We start from the raw sequence: 24366 nt of genomic DNA, 5'->3' as shown, positions 1-24366 counted from the left end.
ACCTACAAAATTTTTGCTTTCTGTCTCTATGACCTTATGCTCTACTAGTGGTCTAGAGGTCTCAGTTCCAAATGAAGGAATGCTTCCATTCCATATCCACAAGACCTAACAATGATCCCACTGAACTAAATGGAAGTTAAAACTGCTACCTGGACATTCTGGACACTTCATGCTCCTGAATAAACCAATTAAAGAAGGGGGTTACTATGTTTGGATGGATGGAACAAGGGAAATCTGGACTGCCACTCCACAATGAAGAGTATGTCTGCAGTATAGGAGACCCTCAAGGGCATCTCTCCATGTTACCATGCCCTGTAATTAAAATCAATGGACAACTACAACCCAGTTCAGGCAAGACTACTAATGGCTCAGACCTTTCAAGAATGAAGGTTTGGGTCACTGTACCAAGAACGATGACCAGCTGAATTTCTTGCTAAAGGAAAAAGTAATATAAAATGGGTACTGGACAAAAGTAGTCATAAATGCAAGCTGTAACTGCGGAACCAGTTACAGAAATGAGGACTGTAACTGTCATAAGTATTTCTTCCTTATATATTTCTGTGCCTGTGTACGTTTGTATATATAAAGTATCTTTTTCTTCTCTCTTCTATTTCCTTACCATTTAATACAAGATACATATCCTAATACTTTATATTATATTTATTATAATTTATAAAGTACATATAAAAATAACATCACAATATTTAAGTTATGGGATATCAAAGAGAAGAGTTAAACATCAAGGACTCTGCATCCTCTCTGGTGAAAGATTTGGGATGTTTTGGGTTGTACACAGGATACTTGTATGTTGGGTAGAAGTATGGCCTTGTTATTATCTATGTAGACTCTAAGTATGTTTAAGGAGAGGTCTCTGGGTGTCAGTTTGACAAGGGGTGGGCTTGTGATGTTTAATTTTATGTGTCAACTTGGAGGATGCTTTGGACAAGTTTAATACTAAACTGGTGAACTCTGAGTAAGGAGATTGCCCTCCATAATGTGGGTTGACCTCAATCAGCTGAAGGTTTGATTAGAACAAAAAGAGCTTCACCAAGCAAGAGGAAATCCTCTAGCAGACTGTCTTTGGACTCATCTGCACCATCAGCTATCCTAGGTCTCCACTCTGCCGGCCCACACTGCAGATTTTGACTTTCCAGCCTCTATAATCATGTGAACCAGTTCTTCATAATATCTCTCAATCTCTCAGTATCTCTCTCCCAACCTATTTATATATATATATATATATATATATAAAATCTCCATCCTATTGGTCTATTTCTCTGAAGAACTCTAGCACACTGATTTTTCATTTATATAAATGTTACTGTTACTACCACATCATTCTCTTTCTTGCATTTCCTGCTATATACTATGTGCACGTGTACATTTAATTTGTTGCTTCTAACTGTTGCATATTAGTTCATGTGTGTATGAATTGTATCCCTCAAGGATATGCTGAAGTCCTAACCACTGGTAGGCAGTGACCCAGTAAGTGCGACCTTATTTGGAAATAGTCTGTAGATATAATCAGGTTAAAATGAGGTCATTAGGGTGGGCTCTAATCCATTATAACTGATGTCCTTGTAAGAGCAAAACACCATGTGAAGAGCCATAGGGAGAATGCCATATGACAACTGAGGCAAAGACTGGATTGATACAGGGATAATCCAAGGGTTAAGAGCCACCACCATGATCTAGGAACAGGCAAGGAAGGATTCTACCCAGAGTCTCAGAGGGAACATGGCCCTGCTCACACCCTGATTTTGGACTTCTAGCCTTCAGAACTATGAGAGAATAAATTTCTGTTGTTTTAAGCCATCCAGTTTGTGATACTTGGTTAGGGCAGCTCTAGGACTCTAATACAATGTGCAATCACAAATTTTACCCATCTACACTCAGACTAGTATGAGACAACCAGACTGCCTCCAACTTCTGATGCTACAAACGATACTGCAGTAAACATCCATGTACATATCCCCTATGAAATTCTTACAAAGACCTTGAGAGACAAATCTAGAAATGAAATTACTAGACTATAGGGTGTTCATATTCTTAAGCACCACTAGACTGAGCTCTGGAAAGGTTACAGTGTCTATACTACTATTAACGTTCAGCATATCCAGTGTAGTAGTTTTTAGAAAGTCCACAAATTCTTTGATACTTCTGTCTTCATGAGTAAAGCCTTATTCTCTTCCCCTAAATACTGGCCAGACTTAGTAGTGACTTGCCTCTAATTACTAGAAATTTCTCTCCAAGAGGTCGTAAAAAGCATAGTGGCTTTCTGTTTGGTCCCTTTTAGATCACTTGCTCTGAGGGAAGCGAGATGCCATGCATCTTAGTCAGTTTAAGCTGCTATAACGAAACAAACTGAGTGACTTGTCAACTACAGAAATTTATTTTGCAGTTCTGTAAGCTGGAAGCCCAAGATCATAACATGAACATGGTTAGGTTCTGGTGAAGGCCCTTTTCCAGGCTACAAATGACTGATCTCTTCTAGTATTCTAACATGGTGGGAAAAGGCTAGCTATTCAAGAGGGCTCTACTCTTATGACCTAATCAGCTTCCAAAGGCCCCACCTCCAATACAATCACATTGGGGATTAGATTCTAATATATGAGCTTTCAACAAACTTTGGGGGAGACATAAGATTTACAAAAATATAAAACAATGCTACCCTATTACTTGTTTTGAAAAGGTTATTTTTCGGGTGCCTGGGTGGCTCAGCTGGTTAAGCGCCTGCCTTTGTCTCAGGTCAAGAACCCAGGGTTCTGGGATCAAGTCCCAATGGGGGTCCTAGCTCAGTAGGGATTTTCTCAATGAATTTTTTCTCTTAAGAATTTTCTGCAGTGATGAAAATGTTCTATGCTTTGTAGCCCAATATGGTAGTCACAGTGAAGTGCTACATTCCCTCTATATAACCACTTCATGGTTAATGTGACTGAGGAACTAAATTTTAAATTCTAAGAATTTTAATTAATTTTAATACAGTCACATATGACAAGTGGCTACCATACTGAACAGCCCAGGTCTATAGCGCTACTCCTCACCTTGTACTTATCTTCCTATCTATATGTTTTTCATTCTCTTTTATGCCTTTTTTGAAGGATGCAATAGGTACAATTAAAAAAAACCTGAAAAATTACTATTTCACTATTATAGCTTCCTTCTAGTGGATTCCATGATTCTTGCTTTTTATTTATTTATATTTTACACAGCAGGAAATAATTGGTGGTAATGATAAAACTCTTGGAAATAGCAAAGTAGGGGCACCTGGGTGACTCAGTGGGTTAAGCCTCTGCCTTCGGCTCAGGATCGAGCCCTGCATTGGGCTCTCTGCTCAGTGGGAAGCCTGCTTCCTCCTCTCTCTCTCTGCCTGCCTCTCTGCCTACTTGCGATCTGTCAAATAAATAAATAAGATCTTATAAAAAAAAAAAAAGAAATAGCAAAGTATTTCAAGATACACAAAAAGATCACTGAGATTCCATAATGTACCCCAGATTTACAAAAAGGGCCTGATGGATTCATGCAACATAGAATGATTTTTTTTTTAAAGATTTTATTTATTTGACAGAGAGAGAGCACAAGTAAGGGGAACATCAGACATAGGGAGAGGAAGAAGCAGGCTCCCCACTGAGCAGGGAGCCAGATGCGATGCTTGATTCCAGGAACCCTGAGTCCATGACCTCAGCCGAAGGCAGACACTTAACCAACTGAGCTACTCAGGGTCCCCCATAGAATAATTTTTTAAAAACTAAAGTCTTTCTGCTCTTTGGAAGATCTCTAAGTAATAAAATACCAATGCTTTTAAGTGGTTGGAAGTGCTCAAAAAATAGAAAAAATTAGTATTAGTCCAATTGATCTTGATAACATACTAAGGGGTAAGCTTTCTTCACTCTCTTGAGTTCTGCTGTCCTATAGTCATAGATTTTATTTCTATTCTTTTCATGATTACCCTTAAGGTAAAAGAAATAAAAGCAGCAGCAGCAAACATGTACTGAGTGCTTTCATGTACTGAGTACTGTTCTAATGGCTTTATGCGCATTGCATTTAATCCTCCCCATAACACTATGAGGATTATTGTCATCCCATTTATAGATAAGAAAATTTAGGCACAGTAAGTTGTAGTAACCTTAATGTCACACAGCTAGTAAGGGATAAGCTAGGATTTCATCCAGATAGTCTGGCTGCAGTGACACAAAAATAGCTATTTTTATAATATGCCTTAGAATTTCCAGTATTTCTGTACTTCTTATGAAAAAATAATTCTAGCACTTTTTTTAAGATTTTATTTTTAAATAATCTCTATATCCAACCTGGGGCTTGAACTCAACCCCAAAATCAAGAGTTGTATCCTTTATCAACTCAGCCAGCCAGGTGCCCTGAATTGTAGCACTCTTTACTCAATGTAATCCCCTTTCTTATAATTGTCTAGTATTTTGGTTCTATCTTTAAAAATATTATACATATTTACAATCAATAGTCTTGATTTATTAACATATTTTGCCAATTCTTCACTCATGATGTGTTTATCCAATTCCTCCCTCTCTCTAGTTTACTATTCTTCCTGCTCAAGTATATCCTTTGGTTCTTGCACCAAGTTTTTACAGGTGATGAACTCTTAATTTTTGTGTATATACGCATTCTGGGCCTCATTCTTGCTGAACTGATAGTTTAAATGGGTATAAAAATCAAGTTACATAGCTATATTGCCTCTACATTTTGAGGAAAGAGCATTTTACTAACTTCTGCAAATTATTGTGCTGGTAAATACACCATCTGTATAACTGATACTTTGGTGTAGGCACTCTGGTTTTTTTCATCATTTTAAAGAACTTTATTATATTCTAAAATTTCACTATGGAGCATTGAGAAGTTGACTCTTTTTTATATTTATCCTGCTAAATAATTGTTTGGTAATGTGTAATATCAATATGGAAACTGCGTTTTACTTCAATTTAAGTCCTCATATGTAAAAAAGGTACATTATCTACATGATGGGGGTTGCTGTAAAAATAAAACATGAATTTACTGTCTATTTAGAATAATCAATAAATTATTGCTATTAATATCACAACCACTAAATAGTAGTTACTATTACCAAAATTCCTTGTGTCTTCCCATGGATATAAAGCTGCCTAATTGCTACTTAAGTGCTTTCAAAAATATTTTGCCATGCTTAATACATAAATTACATATCACTTATGTATCAGAAGTCCATACACTGATATCAGATATTTATTAATATGGAAAAGAGGTTCTGGTGAGTTTTCAGAAACTTCACTGCCAACTGTATTATTATTATTTTATTAAAAGGTATTATTTAGTTGACAGAGATCACAAGTAGGCAGAGAGGCAGGCAAAGAAGAGAGAGGAGGAAGCAGGCTCCCTCCTGAGCAGAGAGCCAGATTTGGGGCTCGATCCCAGGACGCTGAGATCATGACCTGAGCCGAAGGCAAAGGCTTTAACCCACTGAGCCATCCAGGCGCCCCTGCCAACTGTATTATTTAAAAAAAACCATTCAGGACATTGAAGAAGATTACATAGGATATTATCAAATATTTACTGATAATCCTCCATACAGTAAGCAAAAATGGATCTTTATGCTTATGTAAATTTATTTATTACATAAATGTAAATGACAGTAAGCACCTGAGCCTGACTTATGTGTAGCTACCACAAAAGCATGGGAACTCAAAAACAGGTGATTAAATACTGAATGAACCACTGAGTTTAAAAATTTGCAACAGGGCCAAAAAAAAAAGAGAGAGAGCGAGCTGCAAAATATGGTTCATTCAAGAACAATTTGTAGATTAGCCTGTCAAAAGAAGACTCGTACAAAAAAAAAAAAAATGGCAGGTGAAGTATAGACTTTGAATCTGGACTAAAGAATTTAGATTATTCTACAAGTGGTAAAGCCTTGAAGATAGGAGAGTGCTTAACTCAACTTTAACTTCTTTCTGGAAAAGAAACACCAAGACAAAGGGAACTGTGACATGAAGAGCGTACGATGACGGAGTTAAAATTCTGTCCTGGTATCTCTTCCATGTTCTCTGTCTGGCCCATTTCCTCTTACTAAGAATATCCTTTTTTCCCCTTTTCTTTATCTGTGACATACTCATTCTTCAAGATCTAGTTTAAACATTCACTTTCTCTGGCAAGTCTTTTCAAACCATTTCAGCTCTTAGACTAGTTTCCCCTCCACTCTTAAGTATTTCGTGTATACATTTATTCAGTAACATTTAACCTCATACATTAATAGTGGGATTATTTAAAAAAAAAATCTGGCAACATTTTTCAGACTTTAAAATGCAACTATTCCTTTAACACAATAACTCACACCTATGAAACCGAAATTGTGACATAAATATGTTAAGATATCTGTACAAAGATGTTTACTTCAATACTATAGTAGCAAAAATTAAGAACCTGAATATTAATCAATAGATATACATTTAACATAAATCATGGTCCATTCAGGTAATGAACTATTCTGCAACTATGAAAAATAAATAAGGTAATTTTAGATTTATACTGACACAGAAAAATGCCCAGGATATTATCTATGCAAAACCCAAAACTTAATTTACAAACTAATACATATACCGTGGTTTCTTTTTAATAAAGTATGTGTATTTATATACACATACATTAAGAAAAACTCAACAGTAAACACATACACAGTTAAGAGTTACCTCTGGAGAGTGGTAAGTCAGGGGAAGAGAACAAAACAGACTTTTCCTTTAAATTTTATATACTTCTATATTTAATTAATTCACTCAACAATCACTTAAAGATTTCTAGAGTGCCAGGCACTCATGACTTATACCATTCACTTGGCACTTACACATTAAACATTAAGAGAGAATATTTTATGTTTCTGTTTACTGCACTGAAACACCCTGAAGGCAAGCTTTTACTTTCCCATAGTAACAACCATAATAACTTACAATTAACTATTTACAGATTTACAGATTCACACAAATATGTAAAAGTATTTAAAAACGGAATGAATAGGGATGCCTGGGTGGCTCAGTTGATTAAGCAACTGCCTTTGGCTCAGGTCCTGATCTCAGGGTCGTGGGATGGGGCCCTGCATCAGGCTCCCTGCTCTGTGGGGAGTCTGCTTCTCTCTCTTCTTCTGGCCCTCTCCCAACTTGTGCATGCACACGCTCTCTCTCAAATGAAATATTTTTTTAAAAAAGATAAAAATGGAATGAATAAATTCATATCTAATTCATGACAGTTGTGCTTCTGAGAGGATAGAAGTGAGAATGGAATGGAATGAACCATACTTAAGAAAGAAGATTCAGCTCAATAATCAATATTTTATGTATAATTTTTCATAGAAACACATGATACTAATAATTTGTAGGTTAAGAAAGTGCAAATTTTTTTCCAGTCGATTATTACTTGCCTTAACTAGCACCCTTCACTGCACAGAACTTTTCACTTATGCAGCCTATTTATTTATTTATTATATGAGAGAGAGAGAGAGAGAGAGAGAGAATGAAAGGGCGAGCATGAGAGGGGAAGGTCAGAGAAGCAGTCCCCTGTTGAGCAGGAGGGCGATGTGGATGCGGGACTTGATCCTGCAACTCCAGGATCATGACCTGAGCTGAAAGTAGTTGCTCAACCAAGTGAGTCACCCAGGCACCCCAGGTAGTCAATTTATTGATGTTTCCTTAATGACTGATTTTTTGGGGCACTGCTGAGGAAAAAGTACTTTCTTCTAATTTCTTCTATGATTTTCTAAAAATATTGAGCTCTTATACTTGGAGGACATTATCCTAAGTGAAATAAGTCACTTAGAGTTGACCAAATACTGTCTAATTTCACTTACATGAGATCTCTAAAATACCAAACTCATAAAAGTAGAGTACAGGATAGTGGTTTCTAAGGGCTAGGGAGGAAAAGAAAATAAAGAGTTGCTATTCAATGGGTATAATGTTTGTTATGCAAGATGAGTAAGTTCTTCAGATCTGATAACATCTTGCTGATAGTTAAGAATATTATATTGTACACTTGAAACTGTGTTAAAAGGGTTTTTTACTCTAATAACAAAATTTTTTAATTGAAAAAAAGCTTTTTAATAATTTTAAATGCATTTCTAGTATTGTACAAAGTAGGAAATTAACTGAATGCTTCTCCAAATGAATAATCAATAATCTCAATATCATTTATTGATCAATAAATAATTTCCTTATTGATATGAAACACCACCATTATCATAAATGGGCACTAAGATTCAACAGTGGCAAAGAGCTCTGCCCTGGGAATCTTTACATGACTCATCAATATGGTTCACCTTATACTGAATAATATAATCGCCTTTTCCTCTTTTTTTACCAGTACAGCGGGGAGCCTGCTTCCTCCTCTCTCTCTCTGCCTGCCTCTCTGCCTACTTGTGGTCTCTGTCAGATAAATAAATAAATCTTTAAAAAAAAAATTAAGTCAATCTGTAACAAGCTATTGAAATTTACTTGTATATCTTTTTTAAGTTACTGAGTACAAGTATCTTAAAAACTTAATTTTTGTAATTTTTGTTTAGTTCAACTAAGGAGTTACAGAAAACTGGTAAGCCTCAATAGATTTAACAAACCACTAAACTGAAAAATGAACAGAATGAAAGTAAAATTCTGAAACAAGAACAGGTAACACCACCATCATTGACTGGGAGTCAAGAGACTAGGGCTCTAATTCCAACCACCACCCTGAACAATAAACCTAAAGAATTGCAACTACAGTTCTATATCCAATATTCTATAATTTCTAATTTAACATCTCTAAGATAATTAAAATATCTAATCCTCATAGCTGACAACAAAAAAAGCAAGGTATATAGTCTTCTTTAGCGGCCTACTTAAAGATTATTTATTTATTTACTTGACACAGAGATAGCACAAGTAGACAGAGCAGCAGGCAGAGCGAGAAAGAGAAGAAGCAGGCTCTCTGCAGAGCAGGGAGCCAGATGTAGGCCTCCATTCCAGGATCCTTGGGATCACAACCTGAGCCTAAGGCAGCTGCCTAACTGACTGAGCCACCCAGGTGCCCCTAGTGACCTACTTTAGATGTTTATCAAATGTTCTTTACACCAGTGTAAAACATCAATCTAATAATTTAAATTTGTTTTCCTTAGCTATCTCCTGAGCATACAGAAAAATAAAATTGAGCAACATCCTTTAGAATTACCTTCACCCAGAGCACCTGGGTGGCTCAGTTGGTTAAGTTTCTGCCTTCTGGACTCTATGACGTGGAGTCCTGGGATCAAGCCCCATATCAGGCTCCCTGCTCAGTGGGGAGCCTGCTTCTCCCTCACCCTCTCCCCCTGCCTGCTGCTCCCCCCTGCCTGTGCTCTGTGTGTGTGAGTGTGAAATAAATAAAATCTTTGAGAAAAATTACTTCGAACCATGTGAAATGTTTAGCCATCCTTTAGCTTATCCCTCTTTAGAGTAACACTTAAATTTTTCTAAAAGACATATTTTTCAACCACTTCAACATTTTACAAGTCTTATTATTATAAAATGGTATCATGTGTTTACACATACATAAACATACTTTAGGATGATTCATTCAATTGTAGTCCATATTGTTTTCTGCTTTACTTAGTTCTGGTTCAACATTTCTAAGTGACTACTCACTTTTTTGTTGTTTCTATAAAGATGAAGGTACTTTTTTCCCTTAGACCATTCCGAGTAATTTGATTTCTATTCTTGGTTTTCCAGGTACTTAACCCCAGCCCATTTTAAAAAATAATCTATGAACTTAATATGCTTAATAACTTAAATTAGTAATTATATGAACAAATCTTGGTCCAGAAAAGGAAGTTGGAGAGAAACAGAACTATTTACTAAATGCCTGTCTGCAAAATGGTTAGCAGTATTTTTGTAACTGGTAGCTTCCACATTATACAACTTTTAAAAATTTCTCAACTATCACAATACCAATATGACTACTTCATAAAATAAAAGCTGTATTTAAATCCACCTATGCTTCTCTTGTTCCTTCTTCAGCTACCAAAGTCACTGTTTCAGGAGAATAATCTAAGTTCACTTGTAATCAGCTCTTCATAAAACTATGTTGATTACTATCTAGAACTTACACTTAATGACCGATTTGCCCTAAGCCGTGTATCAGTAGGCCCCCCTCTTTTTTAAAGATTTGTTTATTTTAGAAAGAAAGCATGTGGGGTGTGGGAGAGAAAAGCAGACTACCCACTGACTGCAGAGCCTGATGCCAGGCTTGATTTCGTGACTCTGAGATCACGACCTGAGCCAAAATCAAAAGTTAGATACTTACCTGAGACTATGCCACCCAGGTGTCCCTAAGTGGCCCCGACTTTTACTTTTTTTTTTTTTTTAAGATTTTATTTATGTATTTGAGAGAGACTGAACATGCAAGAGAGCACAAGCTGGGGGGCGGCGGCGGCGGAGAGATGGGGAGAAGCAGACTCCCAGCAGACTCTCAGGCTCAAGCAGGGAGTCTGAGCCAAAGAATGCTTAACTGAATGAGCCACCCAGGCATTCTACAGCCCCTTTAAAAACAAAACAGAACAGTTCACCTATTTCAATGAAGGTTTTTAGTATATTTTCTAATAAGAAAAAGTCTTCTTTTAATGTTTACAAGTAGTCTATAAGATGATCAGAAGACTGGTCAAATGTGAGGTAAGTTAATTCCAAATCTAGTAACTAATTTTAGACTGCAAAGACCCATATTTTTTGAAAGCCAAGGCCTATTCTTACTTATTCTCAAACACACCGGGTCCCACAATCCAAAACTTCTAAGAATATAGTATCTTAGAAAGGGAAGGTTGGTTTGTTGTTTTTTTGACTGATAATGGTGAAACAATTTCCCTTAGCAATCTGTTTCAACTTAATAAACTGACAGTCATTAATTCTTTCAGGGCTAACTCCAGTTTTTTTTGTTTGTTTGTTTGTTTTTTTATTTATTTGAGAGAGAGACAGTGAGAGAGAGCATGAGCAAGGAGAAGGTCAGAGGGAGAAGCAGACTCCCCATGGAGCTGGGAGCCCGATGCGGGACTCGATCCCAGGAATCCAGGATCATGACCTGAGCCGAAGGCAGTCGTCCAACCAACTGAGCCACCCAGGCGTCCTGCTAACTCCAGTTTTGTGAGAAGAAATTATCTTCCACATAAAATCATCAAACAGTCAGGAGTCCATACCACCAGGGTACAAAAGAAATAGCCACCTTTTATGACCAGTATTAAGTTTTGCTTTTCTTTCTAATATCCAGTTTGTGTGCACACTAAATTTCCATCATTCAGCCACAAAAGTAATTAAAATACTGTTTCTATGTATTTGTATTTACATAACCTATGGTCACAAACTTATCCTAGAAAGACAGAAGCACTGGCTCAAAGTCTCAAGTAACAAATTTGTTTTTAATTCTGAATTCTGACTTTATCAGTTATCTTCATCTCCAATAAATGACATAAATACACAATTATTATCCTAAAGTTGCTGTGGATATAAAAGCTAAAAATGTCCATAAATTAATAAGCACTTAAAACACAAAGCATGGAGAATTAAGCTCGTATTCAAGTTTAAAATGACCTGTGAGGACTTTACCATCAGACCAACTATTAAGGTCACATCACAATCACAACTATTAAAATCTTTTTAAAAACACAAACCTCTTTCCTTCCAGAGTCCATATATAGTATTTAAAAACCACAGAAACGTAGATAAAGTAACAAAAATCACCTTACCTCCATCACTCCAAGATACCACTGCTAACATTTTACCAAAAATTTTCTGACACTTCAAAAAAATCAAAAGTGCATATTCCAAGTTTCAGAGCGTGTACTGTATGTGTTCTCAATGCATGTCTATGATTGGTCTGTAACATTTTTCTAGCCATCTAAAACGAGAATTAACTTTACAAACCCTAGACAAGCTCACTACACCCAACTCTTTCAGCTTAAGTTTTTCAGCTTTAAAGATTTCAGCTAAGAGGTTCTCAAATCAAATGACTCAGAAAGAGAAGACAGGCTTCCTGTGAGACACTGCAGTAGAGACTATGACAGCATCAGAAAAAAATCCATAAAGGCACCCTGAGAGTTGCAACCATTTGTATGTGGGGTTACAGATGATATAAAGAAACTTAAAGTGTTTTATCTCTGCAACATAAGATCTTAGATTCTGGCAACATACAGTCTAATTTAGACCTGTCTGTCTGCTTTCAGTTTCTGGATATAAGGGCAAAACAATGAATGCAATGAAGAAGGAAGACACCATGAAAACAAAATGAATAACCCCAAATCTGCAGGTAATTTCCTTCAGTAGGTTCATGTTTCTTTCTTAATCATTTACATAAGCATGCTATAACTTAGCTTAAACTCTGGGCTGCAACTTTTTTTTAAAGTAAGCCCCATGCACAGTGTGGGGCTTGAACCCACAACCCTGATATCAGGAGTTGGATGTTCTACCAACTAAGCCAGCTGGGCTTCCCCTGCAACAATTTTCTAATTGTGGCACAAAGGTAATTCAATAAATGATTAAAGGGTAGAACAGGTGTCAGACTGCAGGGGGTCATAACAAACCTAATAGCATTTCATAGAAGACTCTCCAACAGACTCAGGCCTTGGAAAACGTGGACAGGTAAAGTTACTAACAAAACTCTGGTGTGGTGTACGTACATTTAAGAGTATACATATATATGTGTGTGTGTGTGTGCATGCGCCTGCATCCTTAAAAATATTTATCAGAGGACAAATTGATATCAACATGTTTATTTTCAATTTATTTTGATTTTTTTTAAATTAAAGATTATTTATTTATTTATTTGCCAGTGATAGGGGGAGAGAAAGCGAGCAAGCACAGGCAGACAGGGAGGCAGGCAGAGGCAGAGGGAGAAGCAGGCTCCTTGCTGAGCAAGGAGCCTGATGTGGGACTCGATCCCAGGATGCTGGGATCATGACCTGAGCCGAAGGCAGCCGCTTAACCAACTGAGCCACCCAGGCGTCCCAATTTATTTTGATTTTGAATGTTATTTAAATCTAGTATCTAATTCAACTATAAGTTCCATAAAAGAGCCATGTCTGTATAATAATACCTAACAAATTCAGACCTCAATGATTTATACTGTTAATTTAAATGATACAAAAAGTTTTAGAGCATCTCACAAGTCACCTCATCCAAAATACCCTACTTCAGAAATGGGATTAAGAAACCATTCTAGAAAAAAAAAAAAAGCCACTTTTTTGGTTGTTTTTGCTTTTTAAAAAAAAATCTCTGGTTTTATTAAATTCAAGTTAGTTAACATATAGTGTATTATTAATTTCAGGTAGAATTTAGTGATTCATCAGTTGCGTATAACACCTAGTGCTCATTACATCAAACACTCTCCTTAATGCCCACCACCCCATCACCCCATTCCCCAGCAACCCTGAGTTTGCTCTCTATAATTAAGAGTTTCTTTAAAAACAAGCCACTTGGATGAAAAAGCTCAGGCTCATTCTCCCCAAACTTAACAGCAACATTTATTCAATGTCGCTACTTTATGTAAAAAAGGAAAGAAGGGATGGGAGGAAGAAAGGAGTCTCCTCCACACTGCTTGCTGTGGACAAGAAAGAAAACTATTAGCACTAACACTGAACTGCCAGACACAAAATAGTAAGATCTTACTCTTTTTAGTACCTAAGGCTACCATACCATCAGTTTCAAGCAAGTGATTCCTTAAAAAGAGACCCCATCTCAGCCACTGATGGCCTGTCATTCTAGGGATATTTGCACGGTGGGGAATATGAGCTTATGAGCCAGTAACTAGCATTTCCGCACAGTTGAGGGAGCCTTTTTACACCTTCTTCTTATACATCAGGAACTGACAGATCTGCCCAAGGACTAGAAAAACAACTTGAAAGCAAAATATGCCCCAATATTATAAATGTTTTACTATTTTGTATTTATAATCTTATGTTTATAATGAAGTTAAGCAGAAAAAATAAAAAATGAAACAATTAACCAAATAAAAGCAAAATATTTTCACTGGAGTTAAAAGGATAAGCTTTAAAGTAGTAAGAAAGAAGATTCCAAACTGAAATGGAGAAAAATAGTATTTATGACACTAGCAAAAATAATAATGTTTGGAATGAAGGCTTAGTAAATCACAAATTAAAGTCCACAGTATTTTTGAAAATTCCTATATTTAAAAAGACTTCCTTCCTCCTCAACTTGGGGAAAATTAAAGTATATTATTATAGCATATTATATTAGTATATTAGTATAGTATATTAAATTGATGAGTAAACTTCCTAACTCTGGACTTACAGCATACATACTCAAAGACTTAAGAAAAACACTAATATCTGAAATAAAATCTACTGAATCTACTGTTTCAGCAACATTAATTATGAGATACCATATTCATATCTGTCTTAAAGCTATTTTACCTCCCATGTACATGGAAGTTCTGCCTCTGGGAAAAGGTAACTAATGGTATAATGTTGAGATATAAAACTTAGCAGGAATATGTACCTGTGTTCGCCAAAAGATATACCCAAAATGCTCATAGCAGCACTATTTCTGAGAGCCAAAGATGAAAACTCTTATGTCTATTAATCGTACACTGAATGAATTGTAGTGTACTCATACAATGTAGTATTATACAGCAACACGAATGAACAAACTATTAATACAAGCAACAACATGGATGAAACAAATACTGAGTGAAAAAGCCAGACACACAGGAATACATAATGGGTGATTTTATATACATTTATATAAAATTCAACAGACAAAACTAATCCAAGCAGTTAGAAAGACAGGGTTGGGAATAATGAGTGGGAAGACCCGGCGGCGGGGGAATGCTGGGATGGGATGAATACCACTTCTGGGATTCTGGTAGCGTTTATTTCTTGATCTATGTATTGTTGGCTGCACAGAGGTGTTTACTTTGTGTAAAGTCATCAAGCTATACACCAATGATTCGAGCACTTGTATGCTTTCATTAAAACCTTAAGTTTAAAAAAATCTAATAAAATTATTTTAACAATTTAAATAATTATATATAGTATATGGATATATGTGATTATATATAGAATGACCACTGCTAATTTAAATGACACATACATATTGCTACTCTTACCTGCTCTAATTCTTTTTCTTCTCTCCATCCCCATACCAACCCCAAATTAAGTCTTTTGAGAAAATACAAAGTGAAACTTTCAAGAAAAATTTTAGGGTCAGAAGTAGATGAGGAAAAACAACAAATGTGTAAGGTAAGTGATTTTTCCAAGACTCTTCCATCCCTCTTCCTCCCCCTAAATGCTTATTCTGTCTGGAAGGAAGCAAGCACTCTTACCCAAAAGGTCTTTGTCCAAATCACTTATTTCTATCTCTTTTACTGGGTCTAAAATACCAAAATTTGACTAAGTGACCAGCTTCTTAAAAATGCAAATGCATTTCAAAGGATTATGAAGTTATCAGTCATTTACACACGACTGTTCATTAGATCTGTGGCTACTTTTAACAGAAAAATGAGTGGTTTCACAATTTCTTTCACTATTCACTTTGCCAATAACATTCAATTTGAAAACACAGTGTACTCACTCACCCCCATTTCTTTCAAACACCTCTTCTCTATCCTTTCTCTCTACCATGATACAAACCTGGAATGATTTCTCCTTTCCATTTGCTAAATTCTACACCACTTCTAATTTTCCTTAAAGCCTTTCCCCCCTTCCAAAGACATATGATTATGTGGGAAGAGACAATTACTAATGACATATATATACCAACCCTGTGCAACTCAAAATAGAACAGGTGAATAAAAAAGAGTTATATATTCTTCATCTTCCCTACCTGCTTCCTCCTGAGTGTCAGATTCTCATAAAGCCATGTGGTCTCATACATAGTATGTTATACACTGTAGATGTAAGATACAAAATCAATACTTGAGTGTAAAAAAGAATTCTCATATCTAAACTCAAACTAGCAAACCAGCAAAGGCTAAACTGATTTAAGTCCATTATCAATACATGGTACTAAAGAAATCAATGCCAAGATTGAACCTCTACAATAGCCAGTTAATTCCATTCTGAGGAAAAACTTTCAAAAATCAAAAGATTTTGACACAACCTAACTTGACCATGTGGTACAATGAATGTTGATGCACACTAGAAGAAAACAGTGAAGCTAAGACCTTTACTGTTATCAGAAAAAATAATTTTAAAGCACAGGATACTACCTACCCATTTCTATCACTCAATTTCAAAGCTTTGAGAAAAAAGTAGGCTCTCTTCACAAAAAAGATGAATGTATCTCTTCTCTCAAAATATGTGCAAGTAATACATAATGTTTTTAAAGGTTTAGCCACCAGTTGAGAGAACAGCATTTAAGCATTTTTTTTCTTTTTTTTCTGAACATAGTTACACGATTTTCTATTCATTTAAAGGGCTAAACATCTGACAACTGGACCTTTAGAAATTGGGAAGAGTAAGCAAGTAACATACAGAACTTAAATTTGCTTTACTATACTATTATATTTGGGTTTTTTAAAAAACAAAAAACCACACAATTAATGTACTCATTTTTAAGTATTTTTGATATTTCCTTAAACTAAAATAAATTATTTAAGAGAAGTTAGTTGGTTTCATTTCTCTATTTTCTAAAGATTAAGTTTACACACATTTCTTGTGTTAACCTAACATATATAAAAGGCCCAGGCTATGTATCTGAAGACAGCAAGCTTTGGTGACAAGAGAATATTTAGTCCACAAACCTGTCAAAATTACCACTGAAGTAGCATTTAACTCATATTTTGTTCCTTCCTGAAATAGTCTAGGCTATTACCATGAGCTAAAATGACTTAACACCTTTTATTCATAACTATGAGTTATTCAAGGGAAATCTACCTCTTTTTGAACGCTTAATTATCTCAGTAAGCTGGAAAAACATGCTGGCCAATCAGGGCAACCTCTTCTGGGGACAGATCTACATTAGAGGTAAAATTATGATTAGAAGGTTACCTAGAAAATGTGAAAGCAGATATTTAACAATCGATGGCATCAGACTATGGTGCCAGCCTTCAATAAGACTAGAGGGGATAAGATAGGGGACAGATGTACTTCAAAGGCTAGGTTATTCCCTCCCCTAAGTGTGAACACATTCTGCCAAATGCAGAATTATCTCATTTATGGGAAGACTCAGTGATATGTTTCGATTTTGAAATTTTTCTCTGCTATTTACTATAAATATCCAGCACTGATTTATGTCTATCTTACAGAACTGCTAAAAGGGTTAAATGATACAGTGTGTAAGAAAGTATCTGACAGACTCTACCACATAAGTAGAAAGAGACCTATGTTTGTTATTATTATTCTCAATGCCCATTTCTTCTGTTTCCTTAGTCTTTGCTTAAAGAATATTTCAATTCATTAGGTATAAAATTAGTGACTTATAATTATAAGCCAGTTTCCTTAAGGTTATCCAGAGTCACCTAGATTGCATTTTGGGGTATACCAGAAATTAACGACTCATGCACATTGTATCACTTGGATTTAGTTTTATATACAACTGATTTCATTCCTTACTACTATTTTTAATATTTTTAAAAGCTGCAATTCATTGAACATCTAACAAGTGCTAGATACTTAAATCTCTCAGCAATATATATATGAGGCAAGTATTATCATCCCCACCTTAAAGATAATGAAGTAAGGCTCCAAGAGTTTATACTGCTTGCCCTGTGTCAAATAGTCTCTTGATGGTGCAGCCAGAATTAGAACCCCCATTTAGCCAGCTGTAACTCTGAAGTATATCACACTGTCCAACTGTCTCAACTCTTCTATTTTGCTTCTTTATCATTTTATTTTCAAAGGTTAACAACTACAATTTGGAATTGTAACCTCTCATAAACTGTAATTATCTGGAAGCGGAGAATGCAATTCAAAGGGCTGATAAAATTAGTAGTCTAAAATAAAATAATCTTTCAGAGACTAGTGGGAAAAAGATCTACACAAAATAAGGGTAATGTGTTAGTTAGGAATATGGGGCAGATGGGTGGGTTAGTTGGTTGAGAATCTTTCAGCTCAGGTTGTGACCCAGAGTTCCTGGAATCAAGCCCTGCATCAGGCTCCCTGCTCAGTGGGGAGTCTGGTTCTCCCTCTGCCATGCCCCTCCACCCCACTTGTGCTCTCTAATAAATAAATAAATCTTAAAAAAAAAAAAAAAAAAGGAATAAATTGGAGGACAATAAAAAACCTCAAGTTAAAATATTTCATTATTATAGACTGTTTAGCTTCAAAATTAAGATAAAGCTGGGGGAGACCCTGAGAAAATACTCACTAGCCTTGAATTCTGCCAAATTTAAGTTCAGGGGTCCTAACAGGTCATTATCTACTGGTAGTTCTTCAAACTGGCTGACCTGTCCATGGGTTTGCCAGAACTTCCAGTAAAGAAAGAGAAAAGCAGTATACTAACAACCCATGGGCCTCATCAGCAGAACTTTAACATTGGCATTGTCACCACTTCATTCCTACCCCTCAATTTGTAAGCTTTGAGAAAAAAGGCCCTCCTCTACCCCACCCCAAACATTAAAAAACAAAAGTTAGTTGGTTTCATTTCAAAACCAAACCCTGGATGACATCTTCCTTTCATGGATGTAAATATTTTGAAGCTTTAGCCACAAGAAGGGAGAGCAGTGCCCCACAGTACTTAATCCCTAAAAAAGGAAAAATCATGTCCCTTATCCAGAACTCTTCTATCAAAAAAGGTTACCGAAGTTCCTAATTCTTCTATTCTGTAAATTCCTTATTCTGAAGAACCTGAAGGTAAAATATCATGAGACAGAATAAGCCCACAGAAAGTATGATTAGCATGCAAGACTAGAATGCTAAGGAGTATTCTGGATGCTGCATATTATAAATACGTAGCTCCATCAGGAATATTTCATGTAATATGTATTCAATTACTTCAGTAAGTTTAGTTAAAACAAAACTGTAATTCTAGGGTCATAGGTGAGATTTTTATTCCACAAATATGAAATTAAGAAGATGTGATTACTATTTTACTCTTTATGATTATTTCAGACTAGAAATTAATAGCAATATTCATTAATATATTATATTCATTAAATTTATTTAACTATAAATGATTACATAAAATTTCAGAACTTCAAAAGAATCTTATGAATTTTCCAGCCAGAAAAAAACTACACCTATTTGCAAAAATGAGAAACTAATAACAATGACTGATTCCAGGTAGGAGAATTTGGTATGGGAGGCAGGTGTAGGTAAAAAACTCTGCAATTTTAAATTATGTGCATTTATTACCTATTCAAGCCAATCAATTTTAACTATGAGCTAAAAGTGCTCAGAATACACAGCACTTCTGCAGGCTTGTAAGCTTTCCTCATCCTTCTCCTAGAAAAAGACTACCAATGAGAAATCAAAATAAATTCATCAGAACAAGTTGCAAAAGCTAAATCCTTTTAGAACTTTTAGAAGAAAATAAATATAAAAAAACTAACCCCACACTACTTCCAGATTTACCAAGTCTGAAATGTATTATCAAAGAGTGCAAAACAAATGATTTTCTACCAAAGTGGTATGTGAAATCCTAAACTCCAAAATATAATCCATCTTAAGACAGTGGGCAATTTCAGATAATGTGAGTGAAGACAGCATTACATTAAACACCCAGATCAAGTATTTCCCAACATATAAGTAGTTCTCCCCCATGAAAGGCTTTGGAAAGTCCTCATAAGAATTCACTCTATTAGACTGTTCCTTTCTACTTCAAACATTGGCCATTAGATATACAAGAAAGTGTGTGTGTGTGTAAGGACATTATCAGGGAAGTTTTTAGACCAATTAACTTGTGGGTGAACAAGCAACTAAAAACCAGCCCTGACAAAACTTTTGCTTGGGGGGGGGGGGGGAAGCTATCTTGTAACTACTCTATTACCATTAAAAAGCCAAAAATCTATTCTTTGTATTAAATATATAGACCGAGTTAACTTGTCTTAAAAACAGTGAGTGCTGACTTCAATTCCCAAAGAGGAAAGCTTTCTGATCCACCATTATGTAACTCTATCCAAACTCTAATATAAAAGTTACATATCTATTAAGTTAGTTTAAAAAAAAAAAAAAAAGTAAAACACACACGCACGTGTTAGCTATAGTACCTTGTCAAAATTATGAAACCCAGCATATTCTTAAACAACAGAACCTCTCCTATCCAAACCAGAAATAGAGACACTCCACATGCTCCATAAAACTTTTTAAAATAAAGAGTATTCCTTTGGCTAAACTCTGATCGTTATGTGAACTATACATTTTAAAAAAATAATCAAACCACCAATTTTTGAAGAATTACATATTTCACATAAATCTGGCAAAAACTTTATTAGTCTTTTAATTTAGCTTAATGTTTTATTCATTTTAAAGCCATTTATTTGCCCTCTAAAAGACCCACAGCATTTTTCCCTGAAGGCTAATCAGCAAGTTCTTGTCCCCTCTGTGCCAACAGAGAATCTCCAGAACAGTTTCTACTAGCTGCAGCAAAGCAACAATTCTACAGTGCATCTGATTTACTATTTCATTAGGTACATATTGAAATCCTGATTTCATGAACATCTTTGTCAGTCAGCTTCCGTACATGAATGAAAAGAAAACTGACACTCTGGCATGCCAATACCAACAAGCCACTTTACTTCAAAAGGAAACAGACTTTAGCAGCTAATAATTCACACAAATAAAGAAAAGTATCCAAGATAGAAGTACCTCAACTAAGTTTGAAATTACACACATCGTGAAAAGGAGATTCAGAATAAATAATTTAAAATATGTAATGAGACTAAATTAAGTTTGGTCAAACAGATTTTATTCAGCCCTAATGGTATGAATAAATCAGTACATCTTGAAAACACTTACTTACTTATAGAAATTAAATCCTGACTATGCTAGGATTTCAATCTAGTGTCACTTGTTTTCTCAAAAAATTTTGTGAGACAACATATAGTGGAAGGAGACTTGAGTATTATTTGAATGGAACACAGGAAAACACTGATATGCAAATATGAAAGGAGATGATGAAACTATAAATATTTTTAATTTACAAAAAAATGGTAAATGTATCAAAGAATCATTAAAACATATCTGCCAATAGTGTTACACAAGACCTCTAACTGGCTTGAAACATCACATTCTTTCAAGCAACATATAACAAACTGCTTTCTCAAGGACTATCTGTAACAGTGACTAGTAAAAACCCTTTGAACTATTTCTCAGATTATCATCTCTCTTCCATTTAAGTATTTTCCTCAAGTATAACACCGAAACAGTTTTTAAGCAAAGAATGTGTAATTTTTAAAAAGGCATTTATTTAATCTCAATTCCCTGAATCAAAGGAGGTGTGACAACCAATGCATGTAAAATTAACCTTAATCCGCCAACGAAAACACGCAAAATGTCTCCTAACAATTCCCCTCCTCCTTAAAACAACAACCGTACACATAAATATGGTACTGACCTCCACCCCCACCGAGCTGCTAATTAATTGAGAATAGTTACATTTGGAGACCAAGGTGCAACACCCTACCCCATAAACCTCCCAAAATAACCACATCATCAAAGTAGAACTGAACATTATTTTTGCTAAACCAAGAATCCAACCCCCGGGAGCCTCAGCCCTTAGACAATGGTGGTTACCAGACAGAGCTGCACAGTTGGGTCCAAATGACACATTTCACTAGGCCTTGGACACAGCACACACTCACACTCTCCCAAGGGGCCAGTTCGAGGGAAGGGGCGTTCAAACCCCAATAGGAGACGGAGGGTAGCACAGTGGCGTAGGGGTTCGCTAAGGGAGGACAGGCGAGAGGGGTGGTCGATAGAGCGGCAGGGTAACTGCACGGCACGCGAGGGAGGGGGCTGGAAATGGCCGATGGATTCTATATTTATTTATTTAAAGGTCTTGATTTAACGGGTCCTTCCCTTGGGTTCTGTAACTAAAGCCAAACTGCGCAGCAAACATTGTGGGGTTGGGAGAGTAGTCGCTGCTGCCCCTACCCCGTGACTAGGAAGGGGGGTGGGGGAAACAAGTTCCCCGGCCAACACCACAGACCACTCGGATTCTCCCCCTCCCCCTCCTCCACAGGAAGGGGGAGGCTAACAGAGAAAAGGGGGAAAACAAGTTCCCCAGCCAGCCCCACCGCCCGATCACTCCCAGTTGTTCCCCACCGCCTTCTGTTAGGAAGAAGGAGGCTAAACGTGGAAGGCAGTAGAAAAGGGGGAAATCCCACCCTTTGCCTCCCCCCACCCTAGCCACCAACAGACTCCTGCGGGGTCCGTAAACCAGGCGAGAAGCCAAAGGATGGGTGGGGGGTGAGGGTGCCGAGCCCCCGCAACCAAACAAAGCGCGGCCTGAGCTAGAGCCCGGGCGAGTGGGGAAGCCGCGGCTTTTCCTGCCGGCCCGGCCCCGGGCCGGGCTGACACTGCGGCAGCCGCGGACCCGCCTCCGCTCAGCCTCTGTCTCCCAGCCCGGGGGCGCACAGGCCTCCCCCGCCCGCCCCGGCCTCCCTCCCCGCGGGTCCCGGCCGTCCGGCGCCCGAGCCGGCGGGCGGCGGGGAGGGAGCGCGGCCTTACCCCGCTCGCCGGCGTTGTTCCGCTCCTGGGGCAGCGGCGGAGGCGGCGGTGGCGGCGGCGGAGGCTGCTGCTGCTGCGGCGGCGGCGGAGGCTGCTGCTGCGGCTGCTGCTGGGGCGGCTGCGGCGGCGGCTGCTGCGGGGGCTGCTGCTGCTGTTGCTGCACCGGGCGCGGCCGCGACACTCGCCTGGGTCTCCGGTTGGCGGCTCGGACGGAGTTCATTTGCCGGGCTGAGGTGGCGGCGTTGGCGGAGGGACACACACACACACACACACGCACAGCGAGCTCCGGGGCAGGAGTAGGGGTTGGGGAGGGGGAGGAAGGAAAGGGGGCGAGGGGAAGGGGAGATGGGAAGGGCGGAGGGGGCGAGCGAGACCCCGAGTCGAGAGAAAGGCCCGCGGAGACGGACAGAGACCGAGCGAGGCCGGGCGGGCGGGCCTGACGCACGGGGAAGGCCGAGGCCGCCGGGCGGGGCGGCCGCGAGGGACGGAGACAGAAAGACGGGCAGAGCGAGAGAAAGAAAGAAAGGGCGTCCGCCCGCCTGGGGATCCCGGGGCGAAGCGCGGCGTCGGCGGGTGAGGAGACAGACTCCGGTCCCGCCGACTCCCGAGCGGCGTCTCCGGCGGCGGGGGGAGTGGGCGGGCGGGCGAGGAAGGGAGAAGGAGGAGAAGAGAGGGAGAGAAGGGAGGGAGGGAGCAGGGGGCGCCCGGCTCTTTTTTTTTTTTCCCTCTTCCTACCCCCACACCCCCTGAAAGAGATTTCTGTGAGGAATTTTTTCTCTTTCTTCGGCCTCTTCTCTCTCCTCCCCCCCTTCTCTCCTAGGCGAAGGGGAAATGAGTGTGAAGGGAGGAGATAGAGGGAAAAAGAGGCGTCGTCGTTCCTCCTCCTTAAAGGAACCTTTCCTCCTCCTCCTCTTCCTCCTCAACCCCGTCGCCGCTGCTTCTGCTGCTGCTCCGTGGCAGGAGGAGCCATTGACATCGCCGGAGCCTCCACTCGCCCAGTGGGTCCCTCCCCGCCGCGGGGCTGGCCAGGGGCGCGGGGGAGGGCCGCGGGGCGGCGGGGGGAGGGGTGAATGGGCGGGGACGCAGAGGGGCGGGGATTCTAGCCAGGCAGCCAATGGAGAGATCCCATACAACCTTCAGGCCAATGGGGCCTCCGCTCCTATGGCGAAGACCCTTCCTTCAACGCCCTGTTTCCTCTCTCGGGTTTCCTCCCTCCCTCGCCGAGGAGGGGGAAGGAGGAAAGGGGGAGTGTAGTGGGGCGGGTGATAATGGGGAGGTATCAGGGCATATAATAGAGCGGGGGGTGGGCGAAGAAGAGGCGTCGTCGTTCCTCCTCCTTAAAGGAACCTTTCCTCCTCCTCCTCTTCCTCCTCAACCCCGTCGCCGCTGCTTCTGCTGCTGCTCCGTGGCAGGAGGAGCCATTGACATCGCCGGAGCCTCCACTCGCCCAGTGGGTCCCTCCCCGCCGCGGGGCTGGCCAGGGGCGCGGGGGAGGGCCGCGGGGCGGCGGGGGGAGGGGTGAATGGGCGGGGACGCAGAGGGGCGGGGATTCTAGCCAGGCAGCCAATGGAGAGATCCCATACAACCTTCAGGCCAATGGGGCCTCCGCTCCTATGGCGAAGACCCTTCCTTCAACGCCCTGTTTCCTCTCTCGGGTTTCCTCCCTCCCTCGCCGAGGAGGGGGAAGGAGGAAAGGGGGAGTGTAGTGGGGCGGGTGATAATGGGGAGGTATCAGGGCATATAATAGAGCGGGGGGTGGGCGAAGA

At 39.0% G+C, this 24366-nt stretch overlaps 1 protein-coding gene across 1 annotated transcript in view; it reads right to left on the bottom strand.

The window, feature by feature from the left end:
* FBXO11 (F-box protein 11) overlaps nt 1–23510 on the bottom strand; it is a 102408-nt gene extending 78898 nt beyond the window's left edge. Inside the window, exon 1 of the mRNA XM_059406119.1 lies at nt 22601–23510. Within this exon, the coding sequence (XP_059262102.1) occupies nt 22601–22820 (220 nt within the window). The 5' untranslated portion in view covers nt 22821–23510. The remainder of the gene's footprint in view (nt 1–22600) is intronic.
* Between the last annotated feature and the right edge of the window lie 856 nt (nt 23511–24366).

The sequence above is a fragment of the Mustela nigripes genome, chromosome 7, assembly GCF_022355385.1.
Source record: "Mustela nigripes isolate SB6536 chromosome 7, MUSNIG.SB6536, whole genome shotgun sequence".
Lineage (NCBI taxonomy): Eukaryota > Metazoa > Chordata > Mammalia > Carnivora > Mustelidae > Mustela > Mustela nigripes.
The sequence above is the reverse complement of the archived record's forward strand: the minus strand, read 5'-3'. Positions and strand labels throughout refer to the sequence as shown.